The 13,018-nt window shown below is 41.9% G+C and overlaps 1 protein-coding gene across 3 annotated transcripts; it reads left to right on the forward strand.

Annotated features, from left to right (window-relative positions):
• Positions 1-5,478: 5,478 nt before the first annotated feature.
• On the forward strand, positions 5,479-12,895 carry GTPBP8 (GTP binding protein 8). 3 transcript variants are annotated; one of them, XR_014547674.1, is made up of 8 exons: positions 5,795-5,940; positions 7,391-7,819; positions 9,720-9,818; positions 10,356-10,486; positions 11,161-11,260; positions 11,425-11,531; positions 12,460-12,578; positions 12,681-12,895. XR_014547674.1 is itself a non-coding variant. In XM_083611835.1 (7 exons), the coding sequence occupies exons 2-7, from the start codon at positions 7,484-7,486 to the stop codon at positions 12,757-12,759; spliced, it is 864 nt and encodes a 287-aa protein (XP_083467961.1). In that variant the 5' UTR covers positions 5,479-5,940; positions 7,391-7,483; the 3' UTR covers positions 12,760-12,895. The 3 variants fall into 3 exon arrangements, 2 of the variants coding, with proteins under 2 accessions (XP_083467961.1, XP_083467962.1); XM_083611835.1 differs by lacking the exon at positions 11,425-11,531 and having other exon boundaries at positions 5,479-5,940; XM_083611836.1 differs by lacking the exon at positions 11,425-11,531 and having other exon boundaries at positions 5,767-5,902.
• The last annotated feature ends 123 nt before the right edge of the window (positions 12,896-13,018 follow it).

A 13,018-nucleotide genomic window follows, 5' to 3' on the forward strand; every position in this document is an offset into this window, starting at 1 on the left:
TCTTATGTGTACAGATGCTATTTGTAGATTTAAAATGTTTACCATGTGGTTCTTTCTAATCTTGTTTCTACGGCAGCTGTTTTCTGAGTGCCATTCATGCATAAGAGCTAGCTAGCAGATGAGGTTTGAAATGTATTTTTCTCTTTTAAAAACAAATGTTATATTTAGATTCTCAATTTTACAACAATCATTAAAATTGCATAAACTATCCAATAACATCACTTGACTTCCCTCCCCCCCTTTTGTGGTTTCTTATGTGGTAATTTTCTTACTGCATCTCCAAATTATTATTTAAAATCTAAAGATTCCTTAACAAATTTACTTAACTGCTTGTTATACATTAATCCTGCTAATTAATTTTTCAGTTAGTCCACATATCTTCCCCAATCTTTGTTAAATTGTTAAAAGTTCTTTCTTTTTGGTTTCTTATTCTTCCAGTAAGTTTTGCCATTTCTGCATAGTCCATTAATTTTATCTGCCATTCTTCCTTGGTTGGGACTGTATCTTCTTTCCATTTCTGAGCAAGCGTCATTTGAGCAGCTGTTATTACATACATAAACAGCCCCCCCCCCGGTCCCTGGGTACCTCTGCACCTAGTATTCCTAAAAGAAAAGCTTCTGGTGAGGTTTGAAACTTAGGGCTTATGCACACCTTTTGTGGCACAGGTACACATATTTTAAATCTATTATTATTGATTAAAATTGTATACCACCCTTTATCCATAGATCTCAGTGTGGTTCACGTCATAAGAATACAATGTAAAAGCACAAAATACATTATAAAAACAAGAACAAAAAACCCACAAACCCATAACCCCCTCCCTCCAGCCCTTCCCACAAAGACATTTGAAGAGGAACATTTTCCCCTGGGTGTCTAAAGGTATATAAGGAAGGCACTAGCCAAATCCTTCTGGGGAGAACATTCCACACATGGGGAGCCATTGCAGAAAAGGACCGTTCTTGTGTTGCCACCCTCTGGACCACTCATGGAGGAGGTACACAAAGAAGGGCCTCAGATGATGATTGCAAGGTCTGGGTCGGTTCATACGGAGGGAGGCGGTCCTTGAAGTATTGCAGTCCTGAGCCGTTTGAGGCTTTATAAGTCAAAACTAGTACTGTGAACTGGGTCTGGACACTAATTGGCAGCCAGTGCAGTTGGGCCAGGATTGGTGTAATATGCTCAAACCACCTTGCCCTGATGAGCAACCTGGCTGCCAAATTCTGCACCAGCTAACGTTTCCGAACCATCTTCAGAGGCAGCTCTACGTATAATGTGTTGTAGTAACCTAACCTAGAGGTTGCCAGAGCATAGACAACAGAAGTTAGGCTACCTCCATCCAGATAGGGGCATAGCTGGGCCATAGCTGAAGCTGATGGAAGGCACTCTGTCCCACTGAGGCCACCTGAGCCTCAGGCGACTGCAAAGGATCCATAAGTACACCCCATAAGTACCCCTGCATACTTGCTCCTTCAGAGGGAGTATAACCCCATCAATAATAATAATTTATTATTTGTACCCCGCTCATCTGGCTGGGTTTCCCCAGCCACTCTGGGCGGCTTCCAACAAGGATTAAAAATACATCAAGAGCAGGCATGTCCAAGCACACCCCCACACCTTTCCCTGCAAAAACTCGCTCTTTAAAGCCAACTCGGAACAAATGGCAAATCGGGTTTCCCACAGATTGCCGTTTGCTCTGATTCAGCTTTAAAGAGCAAGTTTTGGTGGGAAAAGCTCTGGAGCACAAAAACGGGCACTCAGACATGGAGCAGTAAGGCACAAACCATGCCTGGGAAGTGAGGAGGAAAGGTACAATAAATGTGGATAAGCACATGTCTTACCATCCCTAATCACAAGGAAGGAAATCTTAGCTTTTAATTTTTAAAACTCCATAACCTTCCAGAAGATTGAATGGATGAAGCTGCAACTGGCCAGCAGGGAGGAATTTTAGAAGCAGAAAGAAAGAATTTACAGCCTAAATTCTGTGCAGCTAGATCCCAGTCTTAACTGGAGCAGAAGCTTATGACACAACAGTTACCATGGCTTCCTGTGCAAGGTAAAATTTTGCAGAGGCGTTTGAAAAGTTAATGTGTATTGCTTATTCTGAGAAACACCCACTCTGCTGATAGCCTCAATGAGAATTTCTTTTTGTGTGACTCTTACGGAAGGAACTTTTACAAGAGAGTGTTCGAAAAAGTCTAAATTCCCAAATGATTTCTAGGCGGGTTTTCTCCCCCTATTAAAAACCTCAGTTTCCATATTTGCAGTGTCATGCTTATGACTTCAGCTGCATAGTTAGAAGCTGTGTGGGCCGGCGATGAGAAACATTATAAATGCCAACAGTGACCTGGTGACAAAATTCCTCTTTCCACAAATATATGCCAACAAGAAAGAGTTTCTGTTCTGAAATAGCTGCTGCACATCTGCTAGATGGCGGCTCCTAAATGAAATGTTCATTTCAGCAAACTTTAGTTAGATCCCACCACTTCTTAACGCACTTCCAGTATGTATTTATTTGGAATTCTTTATACTGTATCCTGATCTACCCCCTGCAGAACAGAGCAGAACACCTAAAAATAGCAAAACAATGTAAACAAGCAGTATTTTAAGGTTTTTTTCCCTATTGTGTTTTTACTGTAATTTTACTGGTGTTAGCCGCCCTGAGCCCGGCTCTGGCCGGGGAGGACGGAGTATAAATAAAATTTATTATTACTATTATTATAAAAGGAAATGCTACATTCAGCAGAAACATACTGCAGATTCAAAGGAGCTGCAGCAGTTACTTATTACAGCCCAGAGTATAATTCACATTGAATATTACAGGCCAGGTAAACAACAACAAGAAGAAGAGTTTGGATTTGATATCCCACTTTATCACTACCCTAAGGAGTCTCAAAGCGACTAACGTTCTTCTTTCCCTTCCTCCCCCACAACAAACACTCTGTGAGGTGAGTGGGGCTGAGAGACTTCAGAGAAGTGTGACTGGCCCAAGGTCACCCAGCAGCTGCATGTGGAGGAGCGGAGACACGAACCCGGTTCACCAGATTACGAGTCCACCACTCTTAACCACTACACCACATACAACAACAACCCTGCAGCGCTGTCCAGAGGTATCAGACCCCCACAACCATCACTGCAGGCTTGGAGTATGGCTGTAGGTCACTGTTATATGACCTACTACAGCTTGGAGGGCTGCACTGATAAATATTAGCTTATAGCATTCTTGCAACATAGTCCAATGTTAACAACGCAGGGTAGAGGTGAAGCCAACACTCATTTGGATTCCTAGTAGAAAATAAAATGCTCCATATTCCTCAGGTCGCAGCGAAGATCAATCCACCTCATTCTTTCTCAGAGCTCCTTGCATGCCATATCAAGAACTCAGTTGCATGCAGAAGTCTTACATACAGTCAGGTTGCACTTTTAAATGCTGGAAACACAATATGTATCTAAAATATATATCTAAAAAACAAGTTGAAAAGGGTTTTTTTAATGCATATGATTAGAAGATGTTTGATACTAACATTTGGTTGTTTTTAAACCCGAGCCACAGGCTCATGTATTGAACACCAGAGCAATGTTCTGTGGTATGGCCCTACTTGTTTCCTCTATTTCCCAACTTCAGGGGTGAGTGCCGATACTTACATAGCCAAACAGCACCAGCCATGCACAAGGTATCTGCATGCAAGTCCAAGATTTGCAGAAGTCCATAAAGTTCAAAAAAGCTTCGTGGACAAGAAAAGGGGAAATAAACAATGTGTGGGCGAATGCTGGCAGTCCCATAAAACAAGGGGAGGAGGGATATAGCACAAGCACAGCTGTCGCTCTCAGGTGGGGTGGCTTTCTCTAGGCAACCTGAGAACTCCTGAGAAAGTAGTGTTTTCATATAATCAGAGCTGGAAGGGACCCAAGGGTCATCTAGCCCAACCCCCTACAATGAGGGAATCCCAGCTAAAGCTGGGGATTTGGAAGCTGGAAATGAGGCAGCCAATATGATCCTTGCTTTCAATATCTCCCCACCCCTCCTCCACATGCAAGAAACATTTTGTTGCAGGACCGAATATCGTCCTCAACTTCATCCCCTTCCCAGTTTTGAATGACTGACTATAGCAACATGCTTCTTCTTGTACCTTTATTGCCACCCGGCGGTGAAAGCAAGAACTGCTCATTGTATCCTTATTGCTTGGAGATAAATGTGACATATCTCGAATAACGCACAGTGGGCGCTTCTTGTGGTTCGCTAGTTACTGATGGGTTCTGACTCTGAAGGGTTTTATAAAATTATATTGATGCTGGGGCTTCATTTCAAAAACATGGTCCTCAGGTTTCTCCAACACATCTCTTAGCAGCAATGCGGTTTACAATTTCCCCACGTTTCAGATTCTAACACCATCCTGATCAAGGCCGGCCCACCCATGAGGCAACGTGAGGCGCCTGCCTCAGGTGGCAGGATTCACTGAGGCAGCAAGATCCCTATGTCATCATCATCATCATTTTTAATTTGTATACTGTCTTTCTATCTTACAATATTCAAGGAGGTTTACAAGCTGAAGAAACAAAAAATGTACATCTTATAACAATCTAAGGCAATACAAAAATGTGATAATAAAACATAACTTTAAAATAGGCAGCCTACATCAAAAAAGTAACACTCAACAATCATTAGAATAGTATAAAATAATAATATCAACATATAAATGTCAAGCTTTCTTCCCCCCTTGTTTCTGATGTAGATCTTCCCTTAGCCCTTCTTCCATAGCAGGGTGGGAAGAACAGTTTTGGGGTCCACCTCAGGTGCCAAAATATCCTGGGCCAGCCCTGGGCCTGACCCTACTCTTCTCACCATTTTCTTCTACTCCAGCCCCATAGGTACCAACTCCCTGGGGCCCTTGGTGCCCAAGCACCCACCAAATTCCCCATAAAGGGGCTGGGCACCCGCAAATTTCAGTGACAGGACCATGCACACTGCATGGCACCCACGGCCCCGGGGGCAAAGCTGGCACTCCTGTCCAGCACCATGGGGCAGCAGGCTCCGAAACCCTCAGAAACTAAAATTAACGCAGGTGCCCCCCATCCATAGCTGTCAACTTTTCCCTTTTCTTGCGAGGAATCCTATTCAGAATAAGGGACTTTCCCTTAAAAAGGGGAAAACGTTGACAGCTATGCCCCCATCCCCAAGGAGAACGTCTAGTCTGAGTGGCCCTTTTGCAGACCTAGCAGTCAGAGCAGCCCAAAGCATGTTTACTCAGAAGTAAGCCTCAGGTGTTCAACAAAGCCTATTCCAAGTAAGATTCCTGTGTGGGCAGGAATGTACAATTCCTGTATGTACAGACAGCGGCTCTGACGCCACGTGCTCCTCTTTCTCAACAGCGGGAACGAAAGCGATTCTCTCCATCTTGGAGGAAATCCAGGTCCCCCCCCGCCCCCCCCCCAGGACGGACTGTGATTTGGCAGCATTGCCTCGTCTTGCCTCCCTCCCTTTCTCAATACACGCAGGTACCAAGTAGGAGCAAATGCAGGCATTCTGACTCTGTGGAAAGGGTGAGCTATTTAAAAAAGAGTTTTGAAGCCGAAGCGACCGCATTGCCTTGCGATCGCCGATCTGGTCCGCAGTGATCCCTCCTAAAAGCGAAGGGAGCAGCCCTGAGGCTGAGCGTTTGACTTGGTTGCCGCGCTTGCAAAGCAGCCGCGCATTGACTCCTCGCCCCGTTGCAAGCAGCAGACGAACGGGAGACCTACAAGCAACTCAGAGGAGCTTACCCTACAAGTGACTTAACTACCTGCGGTTCTTTAGACCAGGAAGGAGGCGGAGCGATCGTCCTGGCTTCCGGGTTAAAGACTCCGGCGGATGCGCTGCGCTCCCTGGCGTAGATTGCAAGCCCTAACTAAGCATGTCTGTTTGGAAGTGAGTCCTGCTGAATGCAGTGGGGCTTACATACCCAGGTAAGTGGGGGAAGCAGCAGTTGTGGCTTTAGGTATTCAGAGTGCGGAGAAAAAAAGCGTGAGTCTTGGGGCTCAGCTTCCCTTGGCTGCTGTCGGGTTGGCGGGTGAGCACTTATTTTGGAAGATGCGCCACTGGAGCGAATGGGTGCCAACTTCGGAGTCAGCAGGTAGATGATCGGTTTCAACCGAGGGCTCCTTTCTCCATTGGCTTGAAATGGCCCCTTTTTATTTATTAAATGAGCAGAATTTTGTACTCAGTATTGCCTAATTGCGGAAACGGAATAGTTAGAAACGTAGAGGTCGAAAGGATCCCAAGAGTAATCTAGTCCATTGCAGGAATCACAACTAAAGTATCTATGGCAGATGGCTATCCAACCTCTGCTTAAACTATCAGACTTTTAGAAGACATTTGAAGGCAGCCCTGTTTAGGGAAGCTTTTAATGTTTAACAGATTATTGTATTTTAATATTTTGTTGGAAGCTGCCTAGAGTGGCTGGGGAAACCCAGCCAGATGGGTGGGGTATAAATAATAATAATTATTATTATTATTATTATTATTATTATTATTATTATTATTATTATTATTAAAAACCTCCCAAGGAAGGAGAGCCCATCTTCCAAGGGAGTCCATTCCACCTCTTAAGTGGTTTGCATAAAATATACATTACAGTTAGCAATAAAAGTCTGAAGTTAAAAGCAAGCTGACCTATTTCCCTCCCCCACCCAAAGTATAAATAAAACCAGCAGTTGAAAATATATATTATAAAAATACATATTGAAATGCATGTCAACTTTACACGTATGTTTTAATGGACATCCATGAAAATGTTGCCTCTCACCAATTTGTGGATTTTTGATGGGGGGTGGGGCATATGGAATCTAATTTTCCAGTGCTGGCCCTGTTTCTATATCAGTTTTCTTCTTAGAAAAGAAGTACCTGGGAATAAGTGCAGCTGAACTTGGAGGGAGTTACTTCTGAACACATACGCAAAGGATTGCATTTTAGTTTTTTAGTTTTGAGCAGAAATGTGGAGGATTGCACTATGTGTACAGTGGTACCTTGGGTTACATACGGTACGCTTCAGGTTACATACGCTTCAGGTTACAGACTCCGCTAACCCAGAAATAGTGCTTCAGGTTAAGAACTTTGCTTCAGGATAAGAACAGAAATCGTGCTCTGGTGGCACGGCGGCAGCAGGAGGCCCCATTAGCTAAAGTGGTGCTTCAGGTTAAGAACAGTTTCAGGTAAAGAACGGACCTCCGGAACGAATTAAGTACTTAACCTGAGGTACCACTGTATATTGTTCTGTCTGGCACCTGTGCTGAAAGTCTTGAAGGAAAGCAGTGGTTTAATGCACTGAGGGATGAATTTGCGTTTGTATGTTGTTGGTGGTGTTTTTGGCAATTGCTACAATAACTTAAATCCTCCTCTTATTTGTCTTTAAAACAGCAGTCAGAACTCAAGAACCCACAACAGAAGTTTTTGTTTTTAAAAATATGAAGGACCTGAGTTGATTGTGTGGCTGTTGAAAATCCAGGCACAATGGTGCTCCAGAAAGCAAAACCAAGAAGACTTCTAACAATTAGCTACCTGCTGAGGAGACACCTTGCAACCAGAAGCAGCCCCATAAAGTATGCTTCGTTTTCAGAAGTCTTGCAATTAAACGAAAAACAGTTCACTGGAGTCGCGTTCCCTCTCCAAGAAATGGCAAGATACCTGACCTCTAGCGTGGACACATCATCCTTCCAGATTTTCAATCCTAACCACAATGAAATCAACAAAGCAGAGGTGTTTTTCATTTCAACGCGGTGGCACCCCATTGATTATTTCACTTCAGCTGTCCGCATGGATCACGCTCCCCAATTGTCACAGCCTGAGGTGAGGTCAATGAAATGCAATTTTTATCCTTAGGAGCAACTTCAGTTGCCATGTGAGTGCTTATGGGAAAAGAAGAACCAATTGCATTGTTTGAAGTGTCATGGGGTGGGGGGGAGAGGAAGGGGAGTTGCTAAAGCTATGGGTTGTATAAATGTACTTTGCTTTGATTGCAGAATATGGCCTTGAATTCAGTTGTCAAAGCAAAGTTTCTGGTCCTCATGATGGAGAATTTTGTTTGCCCAAAGCAGCAAGTTTGCAGTGGCAATGATGTTAAAATAATAATAATAATAATAATAATAATAATAATAATAATAATAATAATATGCCACCCATCTGACTGGGTTGCCCCATCCATGCTTGTCAGCTTCCAACAAAATATAACTGATAACCGTCTAGCCATGCTAGGTCACTATGTGTGGGAAATTGTTGTTGTTGTTGTTGTTGTTTAGTCGTTTAGTCGTTTCCGACTCTTCGTGACCCCATGGACCAGAACACGCCAGGCACTCCTGTCTTCCACTGCCTCCCACAGTTTGGTCAGGCTCATGTTCATAGCTTCGAGAACACTGTCCAACCATCTCGTCCTCTGTTGTCCCCTTCTCCTTGTGCCCTCCATCTTTCCCAACATCAGGGTCTTTTCCAGGGAGTCTTCTCATGAGGTGGCCAAAGTATTGGAGCCTCAGCTTCAGGATCTGTCCTTCCAGTGAGCACTCAGGGCTGATTTCCTTCAGAATGGATAGGTTTGATCTTCTTGCAGTCCATGGGACTCTCAAGAGTCTCCTCCAGCACCATAATTCAAAAGCAGTGTGGGAAATTGGTATCTTTTAAATGAGGTGTTGACTTTTCTGTAAAAGGTAAAAAGGTAAGGACCCCTGGACAGTTAAGTCCAGTTGAATTTGACTATGGCGTATGACTATGATTTTTCTGTAACAAAACCTGAAGAGAAAGCTCTACTCAGGGGCACAAGCTGTGGTCAGGTGTAGACTGTACCAGTGTTTCTTGAGATACATGCTTCTGGATTTAGCCTTAAAGCTAGGGGGGAATCTGAGCAGTCTTCCAATTAGGGAGTTTCACTCAATACAGCACCCTGTTCTTCCTTGTAATCCCCAGGTCCATCCTTTAGTCCCCATCCTTTTGCATTACATACATTGATCTTACTCTCACTGCTTCCCCAAGGCGCCTGTGCTAAGAAATGAAAAAGTACCATTTTAAAAAAGGGGGAGGGGGAACGCATCAGAATAAAAGGTGCATCCAAATATATGTAAATCATGTCTGTTTAAGTAATCCTAAGCATACTTGGGAAAGAGAATACCATCAAAATCAATAAATATTCAGTATTGTCCCGCTAGTTTCAGAATTAGGGAACAAGCTGCAGTCCTAAGTGTATTTATTAAAAAATACATTCAGGCATTTCCTTTAAAGTAAGCATGTTCAAACTTGGTCTGCAAAGTTGACAAGCCAAATAAAGGCAACTTTCCCAATTTCATAATTCCAGTAGCAGAATTTCAGGTTGCTCTCCCACATTATTCCCCTGTAGATGCAAACTTCTGGAAAAGCCAAGGAACCTTTCAAAGTGGCATGCATTCCTCATACCAATTCTCCTAAATGGGACTGCTAAAATCTTGTCCAATAAGAACTGAGGACTCTGAGGACTCCCTTTTCTTTTAGATGTCCTCACATTTTGTAGATCTTGAGAGTTATTTGATCCAAAAGAGAATTGAGTTGTAGCAAGGAATCCATATTCTCTGGAGAAATGTATTATCTGCTGTAACTGGGCCTATCTGTTGAACTGTGCACTGTGGTCAGGGTAACAACAGAGAGAATAGATGTACGACTCCTTGCTTTAATACACGTCATTGGATGAGAAAGATAAATGTGAAATAACTGTAACTTCTTCCCACAGGTTTGCTTTTTAGGAAGAAGCAATGTTGGAAAATCCTCCTTAATAAAGGCTCTGTTTTCATTGTCCCCTGATGTTGAAGTCAGAGTTTCCAAAAATCCAGTAAGTAGCATTCGGAGATTTTATTACATTGACTTTGGAATTTAATTGAGCCCAACTAAAAGCAGGCTGTTCCTGGGTTGCATCTCAGAGCAGACCCATTGAAATAAATGGACTAGTCAGATACAGCCCTCTGTTCTGTGACAATTATTGTGACATTGTTTGTAACTGGTAGAAAGGATCCAGCTTGGAAGGAGAGAACCAAGAAGTTACGTACTCAGACAGAGCTTTCATGTCTCCCCTAGCACAGTGAGTTTGAAATTAGTATTTCTATACCAGAAATGTGGTTGCTGTCCCAGATGCTCTTGGATCTCTTCTCCCTTGTTGGATGATCAGGTGTTGAGAAATTGTGCGATATACTCTGTATGAACAGCAATCTTCCACAGCCATCCGATGATACTTACATATGCTTTCATGTCAGAGACTGGCCAAATGAGGAGCAGTGGCATTTCATCATCTTAACTGAGAAACCACCCCAGTTTTGCAGTTTTGGAATAAGATGAAACAAACAACCCTAACCCTCCCATTTTTTTTCTCCAGGGCCACACTAAGAAACTGAATTTCTTCAAAGTGGGGGATTTATTTACTTTGGTGGATATGCCAGGCTATGGTTACAGATCACCAAAAGATTTTGCAGAGATGGTGGAGCCTTATTTAAATCACCGTGCAAAGTAAGATAACAGCTTGAAATTTCACTTCAGTCGTTTCTACAGGATTATGTGGGGAAATAATTTAGGTTAAAAAATATTATTTTAAAGACAATCCATGTTATAACAATATGGGGAAGTGTCTTAGACTAACTAAGGCATGTGAAATAGCTTTTAGATGCAGCGTCTATTTAAACTTCAGCCAGTCACAGTACTTGTAAATATTATTTTAACATAGTCTTACAGCATTCTTTACAGCAGTGGTGAAGAACCTCTGGCCTTCAAGTCTAATCAGGCCCACTGAGCCTTCCCATTTGGCCCATGAGGCTGTTTTATATGCATCAGGTGTAGGGCAGGTAAATCCCCAACTTGGCCAAATACACCGCTGATTGGAGGCACTTGCAAAACTTTCCACAAAGTCCTGTGCAAAAAGAGGTCACCCAAAATTGTCGTGATGCCTACTGATTGCCTGCTTTGTAGCATAGGACGTATTGGAGTCCATACAAATGACCAAACTGCCCCAGAATAAGCTTGTTCACCCAACGGTAGTGTGGTCATCTGTATCATCCCAGCAGGTAGAAAAGGATGACCACATTGTTGCTTGTATAATTGTTGCCTGGGCTAGATTTAGGATTTGCAGATAAAGAATATATATTGCTGCAAAGCACAGTTGTGAGCTGTGGTTTTATGTTTTCTAGTCTGAAACGGACATTCTTATTAGTGGACGGCCTGGTCGGAATTCAGGAAATGGACAAAGTTGCTATAGAAATGTTGGAAGAATTTGGGATTCCTTATGTTGTGAGTTGTGATTTTTGTTTAAAAATGAAGGCAGTCAGCAGTCAATATATTGAACTAGGAGGACTAAAAAGGCATGTAGCAGAAACTAGGAAGTATTCATTGCCGTGTAAGCAGACTTCTGCAAGTGCAATGGGGCTTCTTTTCTTTTTTCCTCTTTCCTGTAGCCCCATGTGACACTCCTCCAATCTGCTCATCAGGGTCCCCAATTCAGGTTTTTGGCATGTTTGGAGGCTGCAGGAGGAAGGAAAGGAAGAGGAAGCCAGTAGTACAGGTGCATGAACAACACTGGATGTCATTCACCATTCCGCCAAAGTTATACATTTGTCCAGTTAATATTAGTGTCCTTTTTTTTGTTATTATCAGTTGAATAGTGGTTTGAAAAATGACTTGCAAGTAGAAACTATTAGACTTGACTAGGAGATTTTAAAAGCCTGTGTTGAAAAAAGAATAACACAGGCAAGATTTTTATGAATTATGATCATAGGTGATTAAAACTGAAGCAGCTTTATCATGTACTGAAGGTATGCTATTAACACCCCAAGTTTCACTATGTGTGCATTGATACTTGTTAGAATCCTAGATTCCTAGCTGTTATTTAAATACTGTATACTGTTTTAGCTTTCATGTTTGTGAAGATGAATTTGAAAATATAAAGGTTTCCGACCTTGCCCTCAGTCCTAACCAGGTTGCTTAGCCCTAACATAGATCCTCTGGATCCAACACAAAATAGTAATCCAAAACGTTATACTGGAAGATTAACAAGATATGGAGATCTCTGTTCACCTTTAGAAATGAAATATATTTGTCTTGTAGATTTAGAAATTGAAAGAAGACATAAATATTGAAATAAATAAATATACAGTACTAAGTTATTAGTCTGATCCATTGACTCTTAAAATGTTCTCACTAAGCCTCATCCCTTTCTTTTTCTTAAGGAAGATATGAAAACCTGTTTTTTTTCCCTCGCACAGAAGTCTCCAATAAGTATAAAGCTGGAGTGAGGAAAAGTTGGAAGAGAACAAAATACACAATTTGGGTTTTTTTAAATTGTTTTGTAGAGTAAAAAGACTCATCAACAATGTTAGCATACTTACCTAATCTGAGAGCTAAATTTGAAAGACTTTACCAAGAATTCAAGACTTCTTTAAGAGTTGCTCTACAATGTTTAAAATATTGGGTGTGTGTTGTTGTTTTTGCAGATTGTATTAACTAAAATTGACAAAGCATCAAAAGGAGTGATGACAAGAAATGTGATACAGATTCAAGACTTTGTTAACAAAAAGACGCAAGTGTGCTTTCCTCAACTCTTTCCTGTCAGGTAAAACTTGAAAAGGGGTTCTTACCCAGTCAGAAATAGAACTGTACATGTAATGCAAATGATCCACTCTTATCAAATAACATTTTCTCATTGTTTCTACAGTTCTTTGTACTGCTTTGGGATCCATGTGCTGAGATGCTTTATAGCACACGTTACTGGAAATCTTCCCCTATCCACTTGATGATACTTCATTCCCAAATCTTAATGACTCATCTTCGTTGTTCTTCCAATAAAAGAGACAAGATTTATTGCTCTGCACACTTCTCTTTTTTCCAAGCCTTGTGAATAATTTGTGTATAATAAATGCTATTTAAGTTGTTTATACAGCTTCAGCTAATTATTTCACAGTGTACATATTTTCTCACCCTTGACTGATTGGACCAGAGCAAAGGTCTATGCTTAGAAGCAAGATGTGTTTCTCTTTAGTCCAGATAGAGAAA

This window comes from Podarcis filfolensis (genome assembly GCF_964270895.1).
Source record: "Podarcis filfolensis genome assembly, chromosome: 4".
NCBI classification, from domain to species: domain Eukaryota; kingdom Metazoa; phylum Chordata; class Lepidosauria; order Squamata; family Lacertidae; genus Podarcis; species Podarcis filfolensis.

Bases quoted from the DNA above. Each gene is read 5' to 3' on its own strand.
- GTPBP8 (XM_083611835.1), top strand. From the start codon at position 7,484: ATGGTGCTCCAGAAAGCAAAACCAAGAAGACTTCTAACAATTAGCTAC. The intron at 9,819-10,355 runs GTAAGTAGCATT...TTTTTTCTCCAG, and splicing joins TCAGAGTTTCCAAAAATCCA to GGCCACACTAAGAAACTGAA. The intron at 11,261-12,459 runs GTGAGTTGTGAT...TTGTTTTTGCAG, and splicing joins AATTTGGGATTCCTTATGTT to ATTGTATTAACTAAAATTGA.